Source organism: Phyllosticta citribraziliensis (genome assembly GCF_038025025.1).
Source record: "Phyllosticta citribraziliensis strain CPC 17464 chromosome Unknown J3D65scaffold_13, whole genome shotgun sequence".
In the NCBI taxonomy this organism is placed as follows: Eukaryota; Fungi; Ascomycota; class Dothideomycetes; order Botryosphaeriales; family Phyllostictaceae; genus Phyllosticta; species Phyllosticta citribraziliensis.
Genome location: NW_027117350.1, coordinates 581236 through 606923, shown reverse-complemented (window position 1 = coordinate 606923; position 25688 = coordinate 581236). Strand labels below are relative to the sequence as shown.

At 54.2% G+C, this 25688-nt stretch overlaps 9 protein-coding genes across 9 annotated transcripts; 7 read left to right on the top strand and 2 right to left on the bottom strand.

The window, feature by feature from the left end:
- Positions 1–1361: 1361 nt before the first annotated feature.
- J3D65DRAFT_648216 (multicopper oxidase) lies at positions 1362–3383 on the bottom strand (the record flags this gene model as incomplete). Its single annotated transcript, XM_066802375.1, has 2 exons — positions 1362–3109; positions 3251–3383. 2 exons carry the CDS (start codon positions 3381–3383, stop codon positions 1362–1364), a joined length of 1881 nt encoding a protein of 626 aa, XP_066650833.1.
- A 518-nt stretch (positions 3384–3901) lies between these two features.
- Positions 3902–5328, top strand: J3D65DRAFT_560819 (phosphoesterase-like protein; the record flags this gene model as incomplete). Its single annotated transcript, XM_066797485.1, has 6 exons — positions 3902–4088; positions 4138–4252; positions 4304–4400; positions 4446–4527; positions 4578–4700; positions 4748–5328. The coding sequence occupies 6 exons, from the start codon at positions 3902–3904 to the stop codon at positions 5326–5328; spliced, it is 1185 nt and encodes a 394-aa protein (XP_066650832.1).
- Positions 5329–5835: 507 nt separating this feature from the next.
- J3D65DRAFT_662265 (uncharacterized protein) lies at positions 5836–6644 on the top strand (the record flags this gene model as incomplete). Its single annotated transcript, XM_066802622.1, has 3 exons — positions 5836–5912; positions 6001–6059; positions 6100–6644. The coding sequence occupies 3 exons, from the start codon at positions 5836–5838 to the stop codon at positions 6642–6644; spliced, it is 681 nt and encodes a 226-aa protein (XP_066650831.1).
- Positions 6645–7305: 661 nt separating this feature from the next.
- J3D65DRAFT_687309 (glutathione S-transferase) lies at positions 7306–8292 on the top strand (the record flags this gene model as incomplete). The annotated part of the gene is made up of 2 exons (XM_066803844.1): positions 7306–7635; positions 7684–8292. The coding sequence occupies exons 1-2, from the start codon at positions 7573–7575 to the stop codon at positions 8290–8292; spliced, it is 672 nt and encodes a 223-aa protein (XP_066650830.1). The 5' UTR covers positions 7306–7572.
- A 333-nt stretch (positions 8293–8625) lies between these two features.
- Positions 8626–10178, top strand: J3D65DRAFT_671692 (nicotinate phosphoribosyltransferase-like protein; the record flags this gene model as incomplete). Its single annotated transcript, XM_066803412.1, has 3 exons — positions 8626–8678; positions 8730–9907; positions 9958–10178. 3 exons carry the CDS (start codon positions 8626–8628, stop codon positions 10176–10178), a joined length of 1452 nt encoding a protein of 483 aa, XP_066650829.1.
- Positions 10179–10732: 554 nt separating this feature from the next.
- J3D65DRAFT_687299 (t-SNARE) lies at positions 10733–12297 on the top strand (the record flags this gene model as incomplete). The annotated part of the gene is made up of 4 exons (XM_066803843.1): positions 10733–10841; positions 10904–11367; positions 11452–11734; positions 11787–12297. The coding sequence occupies 4 exons, from the start codon at positions 10733–10735 to the stop codon at positions 11849–11851; spliced, it is 921 nt and encodes a 306-aa protein (XP_066650828.1). The 3' UTR covers positions 11852–12297.
- Positions 12298–12853: 556 nt separating this feature from the next.
- On the top strand, positions 12854–13770 carry J3D65DRAFT_687289 (uncharacterized protein; the record flags this gene model as incomplete). Its single annotated transcript, XM_066803842.1, has 3 exons — positions 12854–12885; positions 12947–13122; positions 13185–13770. 3 exons carry the CDS (start codon positions 12854–12856, stop codon positions 13424–13426), a joined length of 450 nt encoding a protein of 149 aa, XP_066650827.1. The 3' UTR covers positions 13427–13770.
- Positions 13771–14110: 340 nt separating this feature from the next.
- J3D65DRAFT_136178 (uncharacterized protein) lies at positions 14111–16136 on the bottom strand. The gene is made up of 5 exons (XM_066793939.1): positions 15983–16136; positions 15695–15929; positions 15543–15638; positions 15372–15488; positions 14111–15283 (listed from the first exon to the last, which is right to left on the bottom strand). Exons 2-5 carry the CDS (start codon positions 15746–15748, stop codon positions 14423–14425), a joined length of 1128 nt encoding a protein of 375 aa, XP_066650826.1. The 5' UTR covers positions 15749–15929; positions 15983–16136; the 3' UTR covers positions 14111–14422.
- Positions 16137–20018: 3882 nt separating this feature from the next.
- J3D65DRAFT_135586 (uncharacterized protein) lies at positions 20019–25549 on the top strand. The gene is made up of 11 exons (XM_066793938.1): positions 20019–20552; positions 20601–21572; positions 21619–21910; positions 21958–22342; positions 22389–23004; positions 23055–23162; positions 23212–23555; positions 23602–23659; positions 23710–24284; positions 24335–24652; positions 24709–25549. The coding sequence occupies exons 1-11, from the start codon at positions 20440–20442 to the stop codon at positions 25392–25394; spliced, it is 4467 nt and encodes a 1488-aa protein (XP_066650825.1). The 5' UTR covers positions 20019–20439; the 3' UTR covers positions 25395–25549.
- The last annotated feature ends 139 nt before the right edge of the window (positions 25550–25688 follow it).

Sequence of the window (25688 nt, the reverse complement as noted above, 5' to 3'; positions counted from 1 at the left end):
AGCGGCCACAATAACCCAGTCTGGCTGGCTTGGGATTTCTCATACGTGGGAATCGGTATAGGCGTTTGGCTGGAAAGCGTAACAACCTAATTAATGAGGACTACCATGCAGAGAATTAGGCGGAACGGTTTTCCGACTACTCTCCGCACTTTTAAGGCTGATAACAAGGGCTTAGTGGGGGGGTCGCGTCTCGTAGAATGAGTAGACGTTATTTAAACAAGCGCAAAGGTTGAGTCAATCTCTTATCGCCGCGTTATAGGAAGATTTTAAGTAGTCGGAAGCTTCGGTTCCCCTGTAGAGACCTGCGCTGGAAATGGTTCAAAACGGGCGGCGGCTGGTGGAGGGAGGACGGGAAGCCGGATGTGGCTAATTTTCCGCGACCCGAAACCTTGCTAGGTCAAATCCTCTGCAGGAACCAGTGACTTTGCCTTTGTTTTCCAGAAGAAGCGTGAGATTTTTCGCCTGAGGATCGTCATGAAATCCCCGGACCAGGTATGTCAGAAGACCCAAGGTTAATCATCGGCCTCGAAACCGGAGCACGAAGCGGAAATGCTCATAAGCATGAAACAGAAAAGAAAGAGGCAACGGACGATGAAACCTTAAATTGCTATCGAATCAACCCTAGTCAACCACTGTAGCTTTCGGTATCTATGGCCAGCTCGACTCACATTTTGGTATTCTTATATCTTGGCGTCTTGGTCGGACCAAAAATTTCGGATTTGGAACAGATGGGCATTAAACAGCGATGCGCGGACGGATGTGAGAATCAAGCTCGGAAAGGATGGAAGCCTTTCAACCGTTCGAGAGAACAACAACGAAAGCGATCGACCGCTATGATCTTAGCCACAACCTGGTGCCGCGCTGCATTAAGCTTTCCTGTTGGTCGATACGTGAGAGACACTCGACAGTCCGTTCCCGTACCGGTCATAATGGCTTTTGATATCCAAGTTGCTTCCGCCACCTCAGCCTCTTTATTTCCACACACTCGTCGTAGTCGTCATCGTCACCTGGTGAGAGATCCAGGGACCTCGTAATCGTATTCCTATCTCAAGGCCTTATACGAGCGAGATATATTCTTGACGAGCCCGCGCAGATGCCTCAAAATGAGTCGACCAGCTCAGGTTGGCCGTTACAGTTGTGATGGACACAACAATGGGAAGCAGGAGAGCGACTTAAGAACATGCGTGGTCTTTGACAGAAGCTTGACTAGAAGTGTTCCAACTGCTCTAGACCAGAGTGGTTAGGGGTTTCCAATCCCCATCCATGAAAGCACTTCGTGTGCGCCACGAATCTGAACAACAAGCGTCGAACGCTGGAGGGTTGGGCATGCGGATGATTTCTGCCAAAGCTTGTCGTTCGCGTTAGCTCTTCCCTTTATGGGAGTCCCCAAAGTTTCCAAACCAAATCTCATCCTTTGGTCTGTCCCCTCTCTCCACACCATCCAAATCGCACAATGCGCGCTGCTCGTCTGGCACTCTCCAGCCTGCCATTTCATCTGTCCGTGCTGCAAACAGCATCATCATGCCCGCCTCTTGATGGAAAGAAAGATGGCAGTGAAAGGCATGAAATCCGGGGTTGTCCAGAACGACTCGCAGCATGATCCAACCGAAACCTTCAACGGATGTCGTGTCCCTGCGCAAGGGGTTGGTTAGGTTGAGCGAAGACTGCAGGTCCGCCGGCGGATATCCATGGCCGGACGCGAGAACGAAGAACTTGTGGCCGTGGAGATGCAAAGGATGATTGCCGTCGTCGAAATTGCTGACAAGTATGTCAATGGTGCGGATGCCCGTTGTTTGGTAGACGAATTCCGTGGCAGGGTCAAAGGCGACTGAGTTGATGCCGTATTGCGGTTGCGGGGATTGGTCGGGGAAGCTGAAAGAGGCGTTTTGGGATACGATGCCGTCAATCATGCGGTGCAGCGTGGGGGATTTGAGATTTCCTCGGAAAGAGGAACTGTTGAAGAGTCCACGGCTGAGGCGCCAGGCGCCGATTTCGAAATTGGCGCGCAAGTAGATTATACTGTCGGCCAATTCGGGGACGGCAACATGGGTGACAGGGCGAAGCTCAGTAGTGTTCATGTCAAGACATGTAACGTCGAGGGCGTCGGCCCAGTCTTTGCTTGATGGAGTCTCCTGTAGCTGCTCCCCGCCACGAGTTACGTAACGGACCACAGCTCTGACTTCGTCGACAAGGGCTGGGTTTTCTTCCTTGAAACAGGCGGTGACCATTTTCCCACGCAGCCAAAAAGCGTCCCCACTGGTTGCGTTTGCGCTGACCACAATACTGTAACGCTGACCTGGATGTATGTTCAGTCTGTGATAGAACATGGGCAGCACATCAGTGCCATCAACTTCGGTCACCGCAAATTGGTGCTCGTCGAGCTGCACGTGGAATTCTGCAAAGGCACCCACGTGTATCACACGAATACGGTGGTTCTTGTCCTTTTCAAAATCTAACGTGGCGAGTTCTGCAGTGGAGTTGTTGCAACTTCGGTCTTGAACGGTGCTGCAATCGCGAATACTCTTTCCATTGATGAGCCCACCATCTGGCACCGGTTCTACATTCTCCCTACCAGGACCAAGGTATTTTGGGAGAAGGGCGCTCGACAAGTCGTAGTAGTAGTCTTGTACCATCAAAATTTGGTCAGAAGCATAGTCCAGTTTTTGCAGGCTACGCTCATTCGGCGAGTGGACAATCAAAGGACCGTAGAGGCCATCTGCGGTCTGCATTCCCATGTGCGCATGGTACCAATATGTGCCCGACTGCCCGCTTACTTCAAAGCGGTAGGTCATGTTGGCATTGGGCGCTACTGGACACTGCGTGACTCCAACAGTGCCGTCCATCCAGTTGCTTCCATTCATAAAAAGCCCGTGCCAGTGGAAGGAGGTTGCGTTGCTCGCTCGGTTCTTGACGTTGATCACCAAGGTATCGCCCTGGTTGCACTCGACCAGAGGCCCGGGGAATTCATTGTTGATCAGGATGAGAGGCCGAAAAACGCCGTCAGGATTGAGAGTTGCATCAGTGATTGTCCAGTGATATTCTCTTGTTTGTGCAGGAGCTTGAAAGTCCCAATCAGGGTCGAGTAGGTACTTTGGCCCAGGCGAGGTGGCTTCGGCCTGGTCACCAGCATTCCCGGCGGCAGCTACGTGGGAATGATGCTGCCGCAAAAAGACGGCCGACATGGCTATGGCCAAAACAAGGAACATGATGAAGAATTCCAACAAGACCAGCCATATTCGGGCAAACCCACCACTTGGCGGTGGGGCTGGCTCGTCGGCGATAGCTCGATCATCTTGCTCGAGTAGGGAAGACGTTTGCTCGGCGACTTCGGGCTCCTGGGAAAGTTGATGATATCCGGCGGGTTCGACGCTTTGGAGAGACATTTCTGTGGGACATGGGTCGAGCAAAGCGTGTCGCGAGGGTGGAGAGCAGCACGAGTCGGCGGTGATGGGGCAGGACGGTACCGAGCGATGCGGCCCGACGGCGTGGATGGACGGAGGATGAGAGACATGGTTGCAGCGGGGTGAAAAGGGCCAATTAAGACGAGGGGGATTTGTTTGTCGTGAGGGAAGAGTGGCAAGCTGAAGCTGACGACGTGCTGTGCATCTCGGCTGCGTCGTGGCCGCAGATTGCGGGCCCCGTCGCCCCAGAAGCGGCCATGAGATTAGAGAGGAGCCAATCAAAGGGAGCCAAGCAAACACATGGGGCCTTCTCCCTCAACAACACCTGCCTGTTTGGACCTTCTAGACGTCGTGCCTCTCTACCACCACGGGAACCCGGCACCCTTACACGTGCATACAAAATGCATCGCCTGCTGACCCAAGGGATCATGCCTTTGCCTCGACCTCCAATCGCAAAGGCATCGCTTTCTCCTTCACCAACTTCACTCATTTGACGCAGCATGCCGTCCTTTTCAGTCGCTTGTCTTTTGGCCTTGAACGCCCTTGTTGGCGTTGGAGCGCTCCCTCATATCCCTACGTCCCATCGCCTCCACGCTCGCAACACCACCTGGGTATCTGGCAAGGCTTTTGATCGCATCGCCATTATCTGGCTTGAAAATACCGACTACGACAAGGCCTTTGGAGATCGTAAGCTGCCTCTAATCTGTATTCAAACACAAACCTCACATGGACTCAGCAAACCTCGCATGGCTCGCGGCCAAGGGCATCACTCTTGACAGCTATCATGCCGTCACCCACCCAAGTCAGCCAAACTACCTCGCTTCCATCTCTGGCGACTACCAAGGCATGAAGTTAGTCAAAAGTACCGCCGAAGAAATCCGAAATACTGACAGGTTTTCCAGCCACGATGATCTTTCCAACTTTCCCTCGAATGTTTCGACTGTTCTCGATCTTCTAGAGGCCAAGGGAATCAGCTGGGGCGAGTACCAGGAAGACATGGTGAGCCAATCAAATCGGCTGCTGGTTCTGTGCTTACATGAGTAGCCCTACACGGGATACACCGGATTGGAGTACCTGAACCAGGTAAACGGTGCCAATGATTATGTTCGCAAACACAACCCCGCTGGTAAGAATTCGCGACCGGCTGAGAAGTTGAGGTGTTGACTACGTGTGCAGTGAGCTTTGAAAACGTCAATCTTCACGAGGAGAGACTGGCAAAGATTAAAAACACAACCTTGTTTTGGGAGGATCTTGAGGCCGACACTCTTCCTCAGTGGATGTTCATAACACCCAACATGAGTACGTCGTCTTGGAGAAGGGTTTCTTTCGTCCGCTGACACGCACAGCGTCCGATGGTCACGACTCCTCCGTCACTGTTGCTGGCACCTGGACCCGTACTTTTCTCGAACCTCTGTTGAACAACACCAAGTTCATGAAGAATACGCTCGTCCTCGTGACCTTTGACGAGAACGAGACGTACACGATCCAGAACCGCGTCCTCGCAATCCTCCTCGGCGACGCCGTTCCAGAAGAGCTCGTTGGCACGACCGACTCCAACTTTTACGACCACTACTCCGAGATTGCCTCGGTGGAGGCCAACTGGGGCCTTGACACGCTGGGTCGCTTTGACGTGGGCGCCAACGTCTTTTCCTTTGTGGCCGAAAAGACGGGCGACACGCTCCGCGAATGGTCCGGAGCAACGGCGCTCGACCAGCACTACTTCAACTACTCGTACCCCGGATACTTCAACGACATTGCGGGCAAGAACCGCTCCTTCATCGCCCCCAACGTCGCCGCCACGTACGCCGGCCGTCAAGTCCACCCGTCCATCATCGCCACCTGGAAGAACTCGACTCTGCCCACGTACTACAGCACGGAGCTCGAGATCCCCGACGGATACAACTTGCCTGAAGCAGAGGGGTACTGACCACCTCCAGCATTTTTTAGATTTTGAACAAAATAAATAGAGCTGATGAGACTGCGCAACAGCGCCTCTGGACCCACCGTTGCCAGCAGCGAAAGTAATGCTCCCACACTTGCGATACCCCGGTTCCTGAACCTCTTTTTCCTCCTCTTTTCCGTTCTTTGACGTCCGGCCCGCAACTGAGACAACCAGCTGAGACTTGGCCGCGAACGTTTTCTCGTTTCCGTCTTTCCAAGCCGCATGCGTGATGAATTGATCGTCTCTCACACTGCAGTCTGTGCTTTCAATATTTTTTGGTGTTGAGCTGCACTGCGATCGACATGGCAGGGCAGTGAAAGTGCATGAGGGCACTCAGTGAACGGGGAATAATTTTGCGATACGACAATACGATCGCAGGGACCGAATGCGCCTGCAGCGACCACTTGCAACTGGATCAATGCGCAGAGGGACGCACCTTTGGGTTTAAGATCGACATTGGAGATCAACAATGACATTGTAGAGGCTGCGTTGATGTGTGCGGGTGAGGCGGAAGTCCGCCCACGTATCTACTCGCTATGCCGTGCTGCAGGTGATGGAGGATGCGGTAGGTAAGCCAATGCGCCGCGGGCGGAGTGACGTATGGGTTCTTTGGACGCGTCTTTTGTCGCGCTTTCTAGGCACGTTTCTACTTTTCAGATACCTACCTTACGAGATGATCAGGGCACACAACAAAGGATCTTCCATACCTCCTGCAGGTACCTTCTGTCAGTTCCTTCCTTTGCAACGCTTTCACAGCGCACAGGCTTGGAGTCCGCGACAGGCACATCGCGCGACTGGGTCTACCAGATCAAGGCTCCACGACCAAAACCACCTCAGCCCCGGCCCACAGCGAGGACATGGTCGATCCGGATGCCAGCAAGAAGAGCGCCAGAGCGGAAATACTGGTGAAGGCCCAGCTGATGAGTTCGCATTCTCGCATCCTCGGAAAGCGTCAAAAGATATCACGTTCGTCGACATGGACAATGCCGACCTGCATCACGGCTGTGGACGTGACAATTGGACAGACACCCGACGAGTCTGACAAGCAGTTGCACGTCAGAATTGCTGATACTGCCGCTCTCCTTGATGGCTTCGCGAAACTGCGACGCTTCTTGGTGGTGTGGAAGATGATGCGTGTGCAGAATCCCGCGTCCCGGTGTTGTCTTCTCTGCCTGCGTCAGGTCTCTTTACATCGTCGCAGGCTCTTCGCCGCGATTGCAACGTGCACTCTCTTCGATGCCATGGCAAAGTTGAGCCTCAAAAGAGAACCACAAATACCTAGCCCTCCAGAGATTGATTGAAAGGGGTCTGACCGGTCGCCCTCATTGAAGATTGATGACCGAGACGTGGATGAGAAGCGAAATGCATGCGCCTCGGCTACTGCAGCGACCTCCCTGATGCTCCGTGTGCGCTGGCAGTCTGGTTTAGAGAAGGAGGATACCTGGTGAATGTGGCATCAAGAACCATGGCCAATGGCCACAAAAAAGAGAAAGTATTCCACCCAAAGCAGGCACCTGCTGGCCTGCGCGCACAGCGTATCAATCCCTCTTGCCACCAGATGGTGGAAAGCTTTCCACAAGCGCCAGTCGACGAGACGATCCGATCATGTACGTCCAGTCCAACAAGGAGCGCAGGTTCAGAAAATGTGGAGAGACAGTCTGTGTGGTTTGTCAGGCACTTGTGGTTTGTCAGCCGAAACCAGTGGGGCCACCACACAGCGCTCGGGAATTCTCAAACGATCTTCCCGCCGCTGCGGAGAGGGGTTTCACAGGGGAAAAACTGGAGAGCGCTTCAATGTTTTGGATCCCTTTGAAGTCGTACGCAGGCGATTTCTCAGCGGACAAGGAGCGGCGTGTCCGGCTTTTGCAGACGCGGAGATATTTTGCGGTTGATATAGTCAGCGCCCAGGCATGAGTCGTGGCACAGCAGGTGGATGTGTGGACACTCTGTCTCATGTGTGGCCAAGGGGAGATGCTGCTTGATGTACGGGAGTACAGTGCTCGTCAAAGCGTTAGGCCAAACTCCACTCGGCGGGCGGGAAGACGACTGACCGCTTGAACGCCCCGTCGGCTACTAAGCTTCCGGATTTAAGAGTCGAAAAACGTCGAACATGTCAGAAGGTGGCTATAAAGGAGCTGTCAAACGCATCAGTGCAGTAACAGATCTGTCTCTCTTCACACCAACCCTCTTTGACACTTTAGATCCATCTCTTTTACGATTACGAGCAAAATGGGCAGCGTGGCTCCTTTCGGCAAGCTTTACAGCTACGCCCCCTCTCCCAAAGTTAGCAAGGTAAGTCGTTCCAGATGCTTGGAAAGGCATGCAATCTCATAGACGCAGATTCTTGCTGTTGCCAAGCTCAATGGCCTCGACATTGAAGTTCCCGCCGACTTCAAGATAAACGAGACCAACAAGACGCCCGAATTCCTGGCCAAATGGCCCGCCGGCAAGGTGCCCGCGTTTGAAGACGCCGACGGCAACCCCATTGCAGACTCGGACGCCATTGCGCAGTACGTCGCCGAGTCGGGCCCCAAGGCGTCGCAGCTGCTCGGCGAGAGCGCGCTGGAGCGCGCGCGCGTGAGGCAGTGGATCTGCTACGGCGAGGGCGACATCTTCATGCCCTTCATCCCCCTCATTGCCTGGCGCTTCGGCATTCGTCCGTACGACGAAAAGGTGGAGAACGACGGCGTTGCGACGATTGTGAAGGGACTCGTCGGGCTCGAGAGGCACCTCAAGGGCAGGCAGTGGGTCGCGACGGACAAGTTCAGTCTGGCGGATATCAGCTTGGCGAGCTCGCTGCTTTGGCCGTTTGCACACGTCATCGACGAGAAGCAGAGGACTGAGTGCCCCAATGTTGTGAGCTGGTTCGAGCGGGTGTTGGCTGTGCCGGAAGTCAGGGAGACGTTTGGCGAGCCAAAGTACATTGATTTCAGGAAGGTGCCGCAGTAGAGATGTTGGGGGATGGCGCATTGGTACGATGCACAAGAAGAATAGCAATGTTGAATGATGGATGAATGGTTTTTATATGAAGTCGAGTTTGAGTCGAGCACGCCATCCGTGGAATTGAGCCTCGAATGGACCTGCATGGCGACATGCCGCCAAGACGGGACAGATAACAGATCTTATCTCCGAATCCCGCTGGGCCTGAGGTGGGATGTGGATACCAGATTTCACATTGGACTGTTGAGATACCCCTCCACCATTACGCGGCAGCCCTCATTCTATAACTTCTACTCCTCCGCCTCCAGCCTCGTCCTCACCACCTCACAACCCGCCATCACCATGGGTTCCGACGCCGATACACTGCCCGAAGGCATCATGTCCCTCCTCGATACGTAAGTACCGGAGCAATGAATCCGAGTGAACAAACCTTGACTTCCGAGTAGCGACCTCTACAAATTGACGATGCAATGTTGCGTCCTCAAGTACTTTTCCCAAGTCCACGTCACATACAGCTTCACAAATCGAACTCCTCATATGCGCTTCACCCGCGAAGCTTACCGCTGGCTGCAGGCGCAGATTGACAAGCTTGCCAATTTAACACTCTCCGCCGACGAGCTGCGCTACCTCGAGACGACGTGCACCTACCTCACCAAGCCGTACATCGACTACCTGTCCAAGTTTCGGTTCCATCCCGACCGGCAGATCCAGCTTTCGTTCCAGGCGGATGACGACACCGGCGCAGACGGTGACGTGGGCGATCTGGGACTTCACACGGAAGGATTGTGGGTGGAGACGATCTTGTATGAGATTCCGCTGCTGGCTCTCATCAGTGAGGCATACTTCAAGTTCTGCGACAAGGACTGGAACTATGACGGGCAACTAGAAAAGGCGCGCCACAAGGGCGTCCAACTTCTCAAGAATGGGTGCATCTTTTCCGAGTTTGGAAGCAGGAGGCGGCGGGACTACCACACGCAGGATACTGTGCTCCAGGGCTTGCTACAGGCTGCCAACGAGGGGCAGGACAAGGGGTACGAGGGCAAGCTGTCGGGCACGAGCAACGTCCATTTTGCCATGAAGTATGGCATCCCTCCGGTGGGAACCGTTGCGCATGAATGGTTCATGGGCATCGCGGCCATCACAAACGACTACGAGCAGGCCAACGAGACGGCCTTGCGGTATTGGGTTGGTACCTTTGGCGAGGGCGTGCTCGGCATCGCCCTGACCGACACGTTTGGTACGCCAGCGTTCCTGCGTGCCTTTGGCAAGCGCATACCCGCCTACACTGCTGCCGAGCGGGGTGCAGCAACCACGAGTGCCTCATCAGACGCGACAGAAGTCTGCGACACCAAACCACCGATTGCGGCCCCTGCTGCGGATGAGCAGAGGGATACGAAGGATCTGCCATCCTATGCACGCGTCTTTACCGGAGTGCGCCAGGACTCGGGCGATCCGAGGGGCTTCATAAAGACGATGCGAGAGTTTTACGACAGCCAGGGCATCAAGGAGAAGAAGGTCATTGTGTTTTCCGACTCGCTAAACATTGAGTTGTGCTTGGAGTACAAGAAGCTGGCCGAAGCAGAGGGCTTGCAGCCGACATTTGGCGTCGGGACTTTTCTGACCAGTGAGTGCCGCGTTTGAGGTTGTGGAGAGTAGGCTGACAGGTTGGCGCAGACGATTATGAGCGCGTGTCGACGGGACAAAAGTCGGTGCCGCTGAACATTGTCATCAAGATCGCGTCGGCGGAGGGCAGGCCGGCGGTCAAGATCAGCGACAACATTGGAAAAAACACGGGCGACAAGGACAAGGTGGCGGAAGTGAAGCGGCGGCTAGGATACGTGGAGAAGACGTGGGAGGGCGGCGATGAGCGGACGCGATGGGGCAAGTCGGCGTAGGTAGAGTAGAATAGCGGTTGGGGGCGGTTAGGATTGGACGTGGGTGGTTGGTGTTGCGGAACGACGGGGAGCCAAAATTAGGGGCATCCTTGGCCTCGTGTGGCACGGGCACCGCCGACCGGGGGCGACGTCTGGATGGAGCCGGAGCCAGGGGCTTCCTACACAACAGCCTGAGGCAGGCAGCGCCTTCCATGTCGCCAGTCGAGTTTCGCCGTCCGGGTCCCTCTCCACTGCAGTCAACTAAGCCAACCTGAACCAACCAACAGTGAACCATCCTACCACACCCGTCCAGTCGCTCTTTAGCAGCCCTTCTCAGCCGCACTACCCTCTTTCGTCCGGCGCATCATCACCCCACGCTCCTTTCCTCTTTGTCTGTTACCGCTGCTGCCTTCAAACCTGGCCTCGACCTAGCCGCACAAAACCGTCCTAATACCATACCTGCCTCACAACCGCCCGCCGGCTTCTTCTATCCAACATGAGTGTGAGCTCTCCCAACCACCGACGCCGACATTTATTCCCTCCCATCCCCCCATCTCCTCGCCAATTCTAACGACATGTCTCAGTACGGCGGATACAACCAGGGCGGCGGCTACGGCCAGTCCAACCCCTACGGCGAGAACAACGCTGGTGCTGGCTACGGCGCCCAGAATGGCTACAGCAACCGTACAGTGCCCCGATTCCTCTCCACTTGTCGGAACCGTCGACTAAGAGCGTAGCCTTCACAGAGCCCGACTACGAGATGCAAGCCATGAACGGGCAGCAAGCCCCGGACCCAAACGCCATTCTGAACGAATGTCAGCAAATCGACCGCGCGCTCGACTCAATCGACTCGCAGCTCGAGCAGCTGCAGCGCCTGCACAAGTCGGCCGTCAACGAACCCCTCGTCTACAAGAACCAAATCGACTCGCTCAATAACGATGTCATGACGGGCAATCGCGGACTGGTGGATCGCATGCGCAAAATCAAGGGTCTGCCCGAGAGCGGCAATCCGCGCAACAAGCCGCAGGTCGGCCGCGTGGACCGCCGCCTCAAAGCCACCATCAACAAGTTTCAGGAGGTCGAGAGCAGGTTCCGCAAGGACTTGCAGGAGAGCCAGGCTCGCCAGTACCGAATTGTTAGACCCGACGCTACCGAGGACGAGGTCCGCAATGCGGTTGAAGATCCGAACACGCAGATCTTCCAGCAAGCGGTACGTCTTCCCGCCCGTTTTTCCAACGGCCGTTGTGCCATCCTCGCCGAGGTCCACGTGCGCTAATGTGGTTTCGCGACACAGTTGATGCAGAGCGATCGTCGTGGCCAGGCTCAGTCGGCGCTCCGGGCCGTCGAGGGCCGTCATCTTGAGATTCAAAAGATTGAGCAGCAGATGATCGAGCTGGCGCAGCTCTTCCAGGACCTCGAGCAGATTGTTGTCCAGCAGGAGCCCTTGATTGAGAACATTGAGCAAAAGGGCGAGGAGGTGCGCGAAAATGTCGAAAAGGCAAACGACGAGATTGGCCAGGCCATTACCAGCGCCCGCTCGCGCAATCGCAAAAAGTGGTACTGCTTGGGAATCTGCAGTAAGCATTGTCGCCAAGACTCCTTGTTGTTGCATGCTGACTCGGCTTACAGTCTTGCTCATCATCATCATTGCCATCATCATCGGTGTTGTCGTCTACACGCAAAGCCAGAAGTAATAGCTTGCATTTTCTGGTATGTACAACTTTTCCCGCACTAGTCAGCGTTCATCCCAACCACCCAATAACCTTAATCACTAACTCGAGCCTAAGGCGCGGCCCGCCAGTTGCAGTCCGCTCGTTTTCCCAATACAGTTACTCTATGCCCGACCGAACGCCAGGCTGGCATGTGTCTAACGGCGCGCACCCAGGCCAAAGAAAATCACCAGGAAAAGTTGAACCGATGATCTGGGGTCGGGATCATCATCGAAGACGTTTGTGCGCCATGTGGATACACAGCCCACGTGGCCAAGTGTACAATGTGGGGCTCGCAAGGCAGTTGCGTGTTCGTCCGCCCCATCGGCTTGGTTCCGGCGTCGATGCAGGAGCGTCCATGGCTCAATTCCCCTTTCGCCCCTACTTCGACAGATGAGGTCGCGTCGAGATCGTTGCTTGTAGATGGCGTCTCGTCCTAGTCTCTTTTTTCCGTCCCAGTTTCTTTAGTACTCTTCTGGTCTGAGGCCCAGCGCGCCGGTCATGGCATGCACACACGGCCATTGCAGTTCCCTTTGGCCTTGTTCTCTTTCTTCTTCTTCTGCTACCGCATCGCCTTGCCTCGAATGCTCCGCGCTTTGCTCTGAACGGGCGACGCGGCTCAATGCTCGGCGTGCGCGCGTGTACATGACGCTTTTCGATCGAATGGGATATTGCTTGATGGCATTTTCTTAGTAGTCTTTTAACACCGTTGGGCTCTTTTTTTCCACTTTACTTGCTTGGGTCGTTGGTGTTTGGACGTTGGCGCTAGAGGATCCGCTGTCTCCTTGCCGAGTCGAGTATATATATACCTGGCACTTTTCTTTCTCCGATGCTGCTTTGCCGCGTGTGCCTGTGTCCGTTATTCGCATCGCACCAAGTGAAGTGATATGAACAGTCACAATGGTACTCTGGTCCTGGAAAGTCTTCTCGCTTTGTCAGGTCAAGAAAGGATCACGAATCTCCCACCATCTCACTCCCAACACCGCCATGCCTTCCACTCCAAAGAGACGCACAAGCCGGTAAGCATCTCCCACTCTAGAACAGTATGGACACGAAAGAGGAGTGCTGACAGAAGTAAAGGAATGCGGCCACTCCTCTGAGCAGCGCACGCAGGCGCAACAGTCGTGAGGCTGCCCTCAATGACGACGACGAGTACTTCCGCGCCCCAATCTTGACCGGACGCAAGATCACCCTTGCCGGCCCGGCGGGATATCTCGACGACCTCATGCGCGAGGACACTGCACTGCCAACAAGGGGTGCGGAAAGAGTGAGCACGCCCAAAGTTTCCATGAGCTTACTAAGGCTTTGGTGTCCACAGCTGAGCCCGGCACTTCGTCAAAGAAGATGCTGAATCTTCGAGCTCTCGTCTGTTTTGTCCGGCACGACATCAACCCCGAAGACATGAACGCACTCCTGCACAAGTACCCGAAGCACTCTTTTGGCTACAGGTGCAAGCAAAAGACCAACACCGAGGTAGGAGGAAAAGAAACCCGCGAGCGCGTCGACATCGCCCGCCTCACGGCCGAGCAGAGAGAGACCCAGATCTGGATGCGCGTGTAGCGCAAGGCCGGACTCCAGCTCACGCGCGACATACACGGCACGATGCGCAACGGCATCGACTTCCACAGCATCATCGAAACCCCCCGCCGACGTCGACGAGCGCCTCGCTCGCACCCTCAGCGCCTGACGCGCATATTTCGTGGCGTGCTTTGTCCACGCGGCCGAGGCTTCTGTGGAGTTGGAGTTGCTTCCTGCGGTCTGGCCTGCAGCAGCGCAAGGCGACCATGTTCCAGAGAATGAGACCGTCGGTTCGCGGTGGAAGCGTCTGCCGCATGAGGCCTTTGTCGCTGTCCCTGACCTCGCTGACTTGCCTGTCACTGCTGGTGGAGGCTGTGCGTCGAGGCGCCACAAGGTCGCTCGGCCTACCGGTCATTCTTTTGTGGAAGTGACAGGTGAGAAAGGCTGGACTTTGAGTCGGACTTTGACCTCTGAAGTGGAAGACGCCGGCATGGTAGTCTGCGTTCGGATGAGGCAGTCTTCCTGGCTTATTCCGATGGAGCTCAGATGGTTGAAGGGTGGAACTACACTGCGCTGGATGCACGCGGCTCTGCAGGAGATCTCCACCAACCACATTCCGATGCTCCTGCTCGCCTTTGACTCTAATATGTTGTCAAGTGATCACTCATCACGAAGGGGAAAACACTGTCAAGTCAAGTCGAGTCCGTGGACTGCGGTGGTAATTATGAATCACTAAGCTACCATTCCAAATCCAAGCTCCATTTTTTATGTGGAACGAAGCAGATAATTCATCTCCCAAGAAGACACCCAGTCCTGCTTCCCTCTCAACCCTGCCCTGCCTTTTGTGCAACTTCCGGCCCTGTCTATTTCACCGGTTTTGGGGTACTGTCCGACGACAGCTCAGTCCTGCTTGTTGTGCACCTTTCTTTCACACCCCATTTACCATTTTTGGGGCATTGTGCAGTGACAGCCCAGTCTTGCTTCCTTGTGCACCTTTGAATGTGTCTCCTTCATCTTTTAGGGGGCATAGTTCTGTGATCAACCCTGGCATACACCTGTGGCCGTTCGCCTGCTGTCTGAACTCATCGCCATCTTGTCTCGTTGATGTGTGCTGCGCACTTCGTCACAAGATTTGTCCTCCTCCTTCACTTTTGGCGGAGGCTCCACCGGCTGTCCAAGGCGGAAAGGCAAGTCGGAACCCATTGCTTCCACCATCCTGTTGCGGTCCTCGAACATGTTCTTGACCGCGTGGAGGAGATGTTGGACGCCAAATTGTGAATCCTGACCAAGCCAGATGCGTCGGATGATTGTCAAGACATTGGCCACCTCATAATCCTCCTCCGAACACTCATCCTCCGGATCGGGATCTATCAGCTTGCGAAAGCTCGCTTCCTTGTTGGGAAAGCCGTCCTCCACCTTGCAGATGGCACGGTAAAGCTCGTAGTCTGTGTTTGAGTAGTGGGTGCGGTCAATGAGCTCCTGCTGCTGTTGCTCCAGCTTCAACTGTCGTTTTTCTGCTTCCGCTCTCATCTTTGCCATGATTTTCAAGGTCGAGCTTTCCTTGAGAAGGGACCAAAACTTCTCTACGACGGCGGGAAGCTCCTCTTCAATCTCGTAGTGGTTGGTGCAACACCAGACAGATTTCAGCATTTCCTCCGATTGAGCGATATCCGGGAGCTGCCAAGCGAATTCGATCGACATGGCGTCGTAAACCTTTGCGCTGAGTGCAATCGTCTCGTGTTGGATGTTCAAGGCTTGGATATTTGTCTCGAGGCGACGAGAAGCATCGCTGGCTTTCTCAATCACCTTCATGTCGCGCTGGATCTGTTCCCGAACTTGTACAGCATGGTGCTGACGGGCCGCTTCAAGCAGTATGTTTAAGCGTTTTTGACCATCCCACTGCATAGAGCAGGTTAGCAATATTTGTGTTTCGGGTACACATCCACATAATGTCGAGCAGGCGATGAAAAGCAGTATCCCCACTCACATCTTCATGCTTTCGCTGCCAATCTTCATTGTGCTCTTCAAAGAAAGCTTTGACATCGAAACTCACCACAGAATCGTGATGTTTTCCTTTAGATGGTGTGGTTTTGGAGGTGCCGGCCTGTTGCGTCAAGTCAGTTGAAACGTTATTTGAAGGAGCTCTCCGCTCGCATACCTCTTTTCTCTCTGTCTTGACACGCTCTTTCTCGTCACTCTCTTTCTGGCCGCTCTCTTTCTTGACGCGTTTAGATTTTTTGACGAGGACATCGCCCTGACATACAATCAGCATTAAGTTTACACGAGGTGCAGGCGACAGGCCGAACATACACTACGCTTTTTGGTCTGCGCAGCAGCAGGTGCAGAAGCGTCAGATTCAGCCATGTTGGCTCCTGGTCTTGGCGGCTGGTGTGATCGGAAGCCTTAGTGGATTGTTGGATGTTCGGACGAGCGATTGAGGGACGGAGCGAGGAGTAAGATGGCAGTTTGAGGGAGTATGGAATACCAGGGCTGGCCCGTGCGGTCGAATGGTCTTCGGTTCTGATTGGCGAATCACCGTCCAAACCTACCCGATCAGGTTAGAAGACCCGTCGTTGGCGACCATCGCGTTGTGCATACCTATGAGGCTCAATGGTAAATACAGCCACCTCACCCACAAAGAGTGAACTTTGGGACGTGTGAGGCTGATTGATCTGCTGAAGTTTCAAGCTGCAGGCGCAAACCAAGGTCCTGATGTTCAATGTGAAGTGAAGCGGGAGTATCGCTGCATCAGGAGCAGAACACACTGCTGAAATTCGATGGGTCAGTACATACGGAGGGCGGCGAGCGACGGGTTGAGAGTGGTATACACAGCTGGCTCACCTGAAAAGCCGTGGTCGATAGCGGGGCTCAAATTTTCGAGCCAAGGGCTGATGTTGCAGTTGAAGTGGACCGCGGGCGAAGATCTGACGACGGTGACACGGGTAGGCTTGAGGGTGCGAGCTAGTAATTGAGTGCAGACCTGATGAAGTCTGCGTATGATCTGGGCTGTGAATGACCTGGGCGGCGGCCACTGTGGAAAGTGTGGTGGTAGAAGGTGGAGGTTGCAGGGCGGAGGGCGGAAGGCGGAGGACAGAGGGCAGAGGAAGGAGTGGGGCAGAGTGAGCAGAGTGGAGTGCTGGAGGAGAATGGCGCCGACGATTTCACGGGTTTAGTGGTTGAGAGACAGAATCCTGGTGGCAAAGTTGGGAGCAGTACTGGAAGAAACGTGGACTCCAAGATACGGACGACTGCCAGGAAGCATTCGAGCGTCGCAGGGGAGAAGCAGAGTCATTAGTCCCACGTCTGACAAAACAACACGTACCTGCAATATTTTGGCTTCTCCATATCATGAGCGCCTGAGCAAGCTCTACAACCATCTCCAGCAAGTATTCGTGCGAACTCTCGCACCTCGCACCTCGGACCTCGCACCTCGCGCACGCCGTGACTGGTGCCTGCGCCGGCTTCGCTTGCGCTATTCTCGAAGGATTAGCGCCAAAGCTCGACTTTCTCTCGACCACAACCTAGAATGAGGTCTTGAGAAGCAACCGTGGATGATTCTGTTCCAGAGCACTGGCGCGGCCAAGTCTTCAACCCTGAATCTAACCGCTTCGAGCAGATGGGGGTGCCTTTTAAGCCGCTCTTTTGCATTTGGATTGTCCGCTGGTATTCCAAAGGGCATGGAGTTTCCACGACCAGAAAAACGGGTGAGGGTTCCGGTTATGCGCTGAGCGTAGTCTGCCACCGACGGATGTTCCGTGCGAATGGTCAGTAGCCAAAAGGCCAAAGGCTTCGCGACATCGCATCGCGTTCAGCACGTCGTTTGCCACGCTATTTGGGCAAGTCACTGTTGTCTTGGCTCTGTGGTTTTGAGCATACCATGCAGATTGTGGAACGGCGGAGCAGGTAGATTTTTCGGCTCCAGCAAGCAAGAAGACACAGTCGAGTATGTTCGGGTCCGAGGCGTTGTGCCCGCCGTGACACCTTGTGGATCGAGTGAGACTGTCTCCCGGTCAAAGGAGTTTCCCTGGTGCTCACTTGGCCTGGTCACCGTGGCAGACTCGCCTGAAAGCGAGGTTTCTTTTTTCTCTCCGGCCTGACGTCTTCAGGAGATGTCAGAATGACGCCGCCAGGCCCTGGACCGAGATAGCTGCAAACCCTTCGAGCAGACTGTGTGGCATGAGCATCCTGTCCTTCAAATGAGTTTTTGCATCCCCAATAAAAGCCACGAAGCACTCCAGCATTCAAGACGGTACGATATGTCCAAGGCCGAGCAGACGGGGAGCATTGCGAATCGTGTGAGCGTCAACTTTGACCCTTGCACTGCTGTTGGGAGTTGACGATTCGTGGTTGCTAGGTTGGAGGTTTCTGCGAGATCAGCACCCGTCCAAGTCTCGTTGGCAACGCCATCCAGGAAGGCACCGCCGTCGCGCCCCGAGTTGCTGGCAGAAGCCGGTAGACCGACCACGTTCGAGGAAGCTTTCTGCGCGCAGTCCTCGCTCATCAGCGTGGATGGATCATTGGCAAGGTTGACCTCTGAGAGCGGAGAAGAGCACGCCATTGCCCTGACACCAAACAGACCGAGCTGCCCAGTTTGGCTGATTCGAATCCATTGCGAACGACATGGTAGCATGCGGGTCGCGTTGAAGAAGACTGGAGGAGAAGACGGGGTGGGGCATGTTGACGTCTGGGGTCGGGTCGCGGATGCCCGTGCGGTTGGAGCAACATGCCGGGCCGAAGCGGTTCCATTCTTCGCTCGGGACCTGCCTAGGGAGTGAGCGGCCGAGTTTTTGGTAGCCGACGCGCAGCAGGTTTTCCGTTCGGCTCCTTCCTTTCGTAGGCCCTCCTGGCCATCCTCCCACTAAGCGAATATCGCAAGCGTAAAATAACAGTCTTGAGATTAATTTTCATAAGTCTACTGCAGCAGCGTGGTGACGATAGGTAAATTTCTGGGTTGGTATCTACCGCTCTTGCCACAAACAAGATTCGAACACGCGACAACAGTTTTAAGCGATGCGTGCCGCCTGGGGCTGTGGTTACTAAGTCGTAAACTAGTCGTAAACTATAAACCCAAGTCGAACCACAGGATGTGCACCATTTTTGGTCATGCACAAAATTGCAGACCCAGGCTGAGCACTCTTTGGCAATTTTGGCATCCTCAAGTCTACTCTGGTGCTAACTTTGGTCCTCTATCACATCGCCCTGTGGCTTTGTAAGCGAGAGGCCCCGAATTTCGCTTCCCCGCAGCCTACCGCTCCGCAGGCTCAGCAAAAAGCCTGCCCGCTGCCTTTCGAGAGCAACGGACGGCCAAAAAGATAAAAAACTTGTAGCTTTCTTTACTGTAGCTACATAGAGAGTTAGTGGTTGTCTTTTGGTTGTTGTAGAATAGTTGGATTTGGGGATATGTTGGAGTTGTGGAAGGCTTACCGTGTCATCCTTAGTGCAGGGGCCATGCTAATCTTCTCTGTATCGTTTCAAATTGACCAAATGCCCGAAGGCGAAAGCTTAGCCCGTTTATTGAATATATATAATGGGGGCCCCGCCAATCCCCACCACCACAAATGCCAGTGTGGGCGCAGCGCAGCCGGACTCATGGCGCCTGCCCATCGCGCCTACCGCTTGCGCCCACAACCAGCAACCCAAACCCAACGTCCACCCTCCTTTGTCGTCCCTGCTGGCAGTGCCATGCACCAACATCGCTCGAATGTGCCGTGCCTCAGCGCCTTGGTCCGTTATTGTCACGGCTTCCACCCAGGAGTGGTCGTGGCATCAGGCCGCTCGGGAAGTTTCTTCGCATCGTTTCGTGGAGCTCGTTCGTCGGAATCCGTTTCGCCCACACCAGAAATCGACACCGCGGTCGCGCGCCGATGGCATTCGAGAAGCAACAAGAGATGCTGAAGACGGTTTGTTCGGTCAAGGGGCAGAAGGATCGTGCCGAAGTTAGTTTGCAATGTGGGGATATGATGCTCGCTTAGGACAGCCTGGATGCCCCCGCTGGAATGTCACCGATTCGTGGTCTCCGAAGGAGCTTCCAGCATCATCTTGTTCGAGCAGCTCGAAGCCCACGAGCCCCGGCGTTGGGGCACAGCGACCAGACAGCTGGATGACGGATTTGTTGTGTGCGGGACGCGTCGCCCACGATTCGAACGCGGCCATCCAACGCGGCTCCAGAAAGGGCAATGGCCCATCAACGTCTGGACACAGCAACGGAGCCATTATTCACTCCAGACCATTGCTGGAGTGCGGTAGTAGGATGAGAGAGAAAAGAGAGTGCCCATCAGCTTCCTCGCCGTTCTCTAGGTCCATCCATCACAGTCGAGCCTCGTCAATTTGGAATCAGCCTCCAAGGCTATCCATGCCACGATGCAAGATTCGCTTTCACATGCAATATAACACCACCCTACAGGCTGAATAATCTCCAGTATGCTCGAAGACCACGCGTCTTTTCAGCTGACGTATCTGTGTGCATCGATCCAAAGACACCTGAATCCACGAACCTGTTCCATTCAGCCTCCCGCAGGTACAGCAACCTTCGAACTCTCTACCGATTTCTCCCGGGCCATGGATCTTGCGGCAGTCAGAATATCGCAACACTCGCCGGTGCTATTTTCAAACGCGTTCAATCGGGGGCGCAAGTGGCAGTGCTCTGTTTTGGAACACCACGGCAACGGTTCTCCAAGGGTGCCACAGCAGTCAGCCGCCCGCGTGCCCGCGTGGCTTGGAAGAAAAGGGGCGATCAAGCTGCGCCGCGAGGTTTGGCCCCCTCGATGCAACATCCCACCACCGACGCCTGCCATAAAAAAGGAGAGTGCATTGGTCTTGACTGGTCGAGGTCGCCCCGAGAGGCCAATTGCTGCAGTGGACGCAACCAACCTTCTGCCTGAGGCGGAGACTGCAATTCGCCCCCACTTGACGCCCCCACCTCTCAGCTTTCTGGTTAACGGGTGCTCTGCTACATAATGCTGTGTTTTCCTTGCCAGCCTGACCGCCAGTCGGCGTTCGTCATTCGTTAATTCAGCAGCGTCGTTTGCCCATGTGCTGAAGAACGATCCGCCAGTATGACAGGCGACCCAAACCCTTGGAAAGACCTGCATAAGCTGGATACAAGCGGGATTACGGTCAATCTGATTGATTTCGATGGTCCCGAAAATGCAGGACCCACTCCGCAAGTGCAAGTGCCTCAGAAATGGACAACCTGAACATCACTGATTTTGAACAGGGGAGCGTTCAAGACTATCCAACGCCAGAGTAGCCTGCTTGATGTTGATTTAGCGCCATCTATAGGAGGAGCAAGTCGCTACAACCAAGAATTCTCGGACAAGCAAATCGTTGGTTACGGAGGGTCAGATGACTACGGCGACAGTTGTGAAAGTTGCAACGCAACCAGCCGCGACCTCGATTTCTGCAACGTATGCAACTTTGTCTTCTGTCCAGTATGTTGGAGCCAACAGCTTGCCCACAAAAGGGGCCGTCTCGCGTTTGGAGGGATTCCGCACGAGAGAACAAGAGCAGAGATTGCCATGAAAGTGATCAAGACCTTGAACCCGCCAACAGATCCGCGGCTGAGGCAAAAGTTGCATCTCGACGACACTCAGACTGCTTGGTTCGGCATCCAGCGTCCAGAGTTTGGCCGTGCTGTTTTTCAGGACTATGGTAGGTTTGCAGACCTCATGAGACGCACAAAGGCATCGACAACCACTCCTGGAAGCACGCGCCCGCATAACCAAGATGACCGCGGATCCAACGACCAACGGACTCCTAGCCTGGTTTCCTTCATTGGAGAAACTGGCCACGGGAAGAGCACACTCGTCAAATTGCTTATTGATCTTCAAGCGGGCGAAGCCGATGTTGCTGTTCATCCTACACCCGTCGTAGGCGAAGCTGGCGTTCTTGACCCGACATCATCAGACGTGCATCTGTATTGCGACCCCTCGACAAAATATCAGGACGACCCCATCGTTTTCGCCGACTGTGAAGGTCTGACAGGAGGCTCGCGGCCGCCAGTGAGTGCCGTGATGAAAATGAATCTCGAAGCCAACGACACACAAGGAGGATTCAATCACGCAATTCCCCTTTCGTCCAGGGAAATCACTTGGGATTGTTCCAGCAGAGAAGCTGCCGTCGCCCAGCTCTATCCCCGTCTACTCTACACGTTTTCAGACGTTGTGGTGTTTGTGTTGAAAAACCATCGGTACGCATGCCACATTATGCACGTTTCATTTGCTGATATTCTGAAGCGTCGTTGAAAATGTGCTTGAGAAGCTCGTGGCTTGGGCTGCTGCAGCTTTAGAAGCCTCGTCGAACCAGCCGGTCCTACCTCACGCCATTCTCGCTCTGAACGCTGAAGACTACAACATAAACGAATCACTGTGGGAAGTAGAAGCAGCCACGGCTGATATGCTGAAATCACTGGCAAAGACGGTCGACCAAAATCGCACATTCAAACAAGCGGCGCAGTACTGGCTTGAGCGCGACAGAAAAATTGAGACTGTGGAACAATTGATGCTCTGCTACTACGGCTCCATCCAGGTATGCTGAGCGAGCGCGTCCGCTTGCTGCAGGTCTGACAGATCTAGGTCATCCGAATTCCAAGGCAAGGACGGCCGCAGCTCATCCAGCGGCAGGTGGGAACTCTGCACAATGCCATCCGCGAAGCTTGTTTGGCAGCTCGTCACCAGAGGGCGGACTTGCGCATGCTCCTTGACGTGAATGAGCTCCAATGCTATTTGGAATGCGCGTTTGATCACTTCGCCCGCGAGCTGTACAAACCGTTCGACTTCGTCCAGGCATCGCGTTTGCACAGCCCGATTCCGCTCAACTTTGGAGGAAATATACTCAAATTGGCTCTTCAGGTGGCAGAATTGTGGCGCGACAAGGCAAAGGCCAAACAAATTTTTGACGAAATCAGCTATGTGGTCGCGTCTGCGATAATGTTCGATGTAACCCGCCACAAGAAAAGAGGTTTGCATGCCGCCTTTGAACATCTTTTGTCTCTAACGGTTTGTAGGTCACGTCGACACGATATTCCCTCAGTACATTGAGCAGTTAGACAACGCCTTGGAGACCTTTTGCAGCAGTCATTGGCCTTGTGAGTACATCACAGCCAGTGGTGCGCGCTGTGTCAATGTACGCAGTGGGCATTCAAAAGGACACCAGACCAGAGACGGCAAGGTTCTGGCTGCTGGTGACTACGTGTCGCAGTTCACTTTTTACGCCTATCATCATCAGTTCAAAGCTCAAGTCTACTTTGTTCTCAAGGAGCTTTGGGAAGCCCTGGATGCGGAGAAAAAGCGTGGAAATGAAGAGAAACAGGCTGCTGCGTATATTCACCAAACACACACCTTGGCGAATTTCTACCGACGATGTGCGCAACAAGACACGGGCTGCAGCTTCATCAGTCATACTGCCTGCTTTTGTTGCTTGTTCGAGATGCCGGAACATCCCTTGCCGTGCGGGCACATATTGTGCACGTCTTGCGTCAAGACCTATGGATTGGCTTCGGGCAGAAATGAGTTCACAATCCAGACATGTCCACTCTGCGGCAACCATTCGCATCCTCCTTGGTCTTATAGGATCGCTTTGAAACCCAAGACTGCCGGCGTCCGCGTTCTGAGTCTAGATGGGTAAGTTATATACCTTTGCAATTTCGAGGTCGATCAACTGACTTTTGCAGCGGCGGGGTGAGAGGAATCATCGAACTTGAGGTGCTCAGGCAGATAGAAGTGGCCCTGGGGGGAAAGTTGCCCATTCAAAGTTTTTTTGATCTCATCGTCGGAACGAGGTTTGTTGAGTCGCCGCCGGAGAATGCCTATGCTGACTACTTGACGCAGTACTGGAGGACTGGTCGCTCTGGGACTAGCCGCCAAAGAGTGGTCGGTCACCACTTGCATCAGCCGCTTCGAATCCTTGTGCAATCAGGCTTTCACGCGCCGCACTGGAGGAAATCTTCCACTGCTTAGTTGGTACATCGAAAACCACTACCAATCAATGTACGAGACACAGCCTCTCCAGGTCGCCTTGATGGAAGCTTTCGGGGAGGATGAGTATCTCTTTGGTGGCCGCCGTGCGCCCAATCAACGCAGCTCAAACGTAAAAGTTGCAGTGACAACCACGTCGGCGGTCACGGGGGTACCAGTAGTGGTTTCAAACTACAACAGACCCGTTTCTGGAAAACGTAAGACATGAAGCTGCCCGCAAGCGTGCATGCTGACGATTTCTAGTCTTGTACCATTTCCAGCGGCCGGAAGATTTACAAGCAGAGCTCAAAACATGGGAAGCGTGAGTAGGTCTACCTGAATGAGTGACGCAGACTAAACATTTCATGCTAGGGCACGCTGTACGTCTGCCGCTCCTCGGTACTTCAAGTCTTTCGACCACAAACCTTCGGAACAAGTCTACCTGGACGGAGCAATCTATCACAATAACCCGATCGCAATCGCGGAGCGTGAGCGCAAGCTCATTTGGCCGACGCGACCATCTGAGCCCCCGGATGTAGTTCTTTCCATCGGCACTGGTAGTTCGCTGAGCATGAGTCGACAAGAATCACCTGTCTCGCCTTCAGTTCGCCATGGCGGAGTGATAGAATACCCAAAGAGGCTGTTCAGAATCCTTCGAGGGGTTCTCAACACATCCTTGGATTGCGAGAGAATTTGGAATGAATTTATGTCAAGCCTTCCTGACTCCTCCTTGGAGACCAGGTTCATTCGCATCAACCCGGAGCTCAAGGGCACTGTGCCCCAGCTTGATGCCGTTGATCAAATGAAGCCGCTGCAAAACTTTGTGCGAAATCAAGCATTGGTTCCGGAGGAAGAGCTCAAATACAGACGCATCGCCATGCGTTTAGTCTCCACATGCTTCTACTTTGAACTCGACGGAGAAATCGACAGCAACAATATTGCTCGCGGTACGTATCGAAGGACTGCGCCATTACAAGTCATATCTGACTTTGTTCAGGAGACATCTACTGCCGTTTCGAGGAAGGATCCAAGGAGCTTTTGCAGCTGGGACAGCTCATTGCGAAGTGGTCCTACTCAAGAGAACAACCCCTCATGTTTCTTATCAAGGAACAAAACTCGGCAGTGGTCAAGAGGGAGTTGAGTATCAACGAAAAGGTCATCGAACGTATGACGAAGCAGTTGCAGTTCGAGATGCCAAAAGTGGTGTTCCATCTGTCGAGCAAATGGGCAATTACGGAAATGGACCTCGACTTTGGCGAATGGGAAATTTATCCCCTTAGTGGATTCCCACGACTACTGTTTGAAGAGCAACAAGGTATGAAACTGACCGTCTAATGCAACAACGGACACTGATATGAGATTCTGAAATAGTGTCGAGAAGCTTGACTGTGCGCCGGCCTGCAAGAAACCGGAACCGTCCAACGGAGGAACAAAGGCCAGCAGATTGGAGGCCGCCAATGGCCGCAACAAGAGAGCATGAGTCTCTTGCAAGCTACCGGGATACGAAGCCGCAGATAGGGACCCAGACGGAAGACGAAAATGGCCAAGCCCGAGAATCGCCAGTACTTAGCCCACGCGACTATCTACAGCGCGCACAACAACTCCTTCGGCACCTGATTCACCGGAAACCAACGACTGGCAATGGTAGATATGAAAAGGAGGTAGTGGGCTTAACGCCTGCAACTCCGATCGTCCCCGGCTTCTACGAAGCTCCCACCACGCCGCTGAGACAAGCAGCGGAAGAGTCGCGCGCATACTGCCAGTGGTGTGCCCAAGAACTCGAGGCCCCGGTGCCGCAGCAACCCGTGGAGCTTGACGTCCCCTACCCATCGGCTCATGAACTGGCTTCTGATCCGCCGCGGGTGCTCACGCCGCGGTCTGCTTCCTCCCAGGTACAGCCAAACTGGCCTCTCGGCTCCGTAAATGGTCAAGCACGTCGCGATGGCCCAGATGGTGCTGCGGCCTTGAATGGCGATCCTAGGCGAACCTTGACAACGCGTCCTGCGCCGCCTCCGTCATCGTCCTATGGCATGTCGTCGAACACGTGGTCAGGCTAAGGCGAACTCCTGATTTGGGATATTGAGCAGCAACAAGCAGGGGGTTGGAAGCGCAATTAGAATGACACTTTTACGAAGAAGGACGGGGACCTCTCCGATTAATCAGACACATGTACAATTTCCAATTAGAGCTCAATCGGGGTATTTGAAGACTTCTCTAGCCTGCTGTATTTTGCTGACTGCGCAGAGAACCAATTTTGCCTTTGCCGGGGAAAGGGGGTCAACGAACCTGAAAAGGGAACGGAACATTTCACATCACCTTCCTGTGTTCGCGACCGAGTTAATTGCTACGAT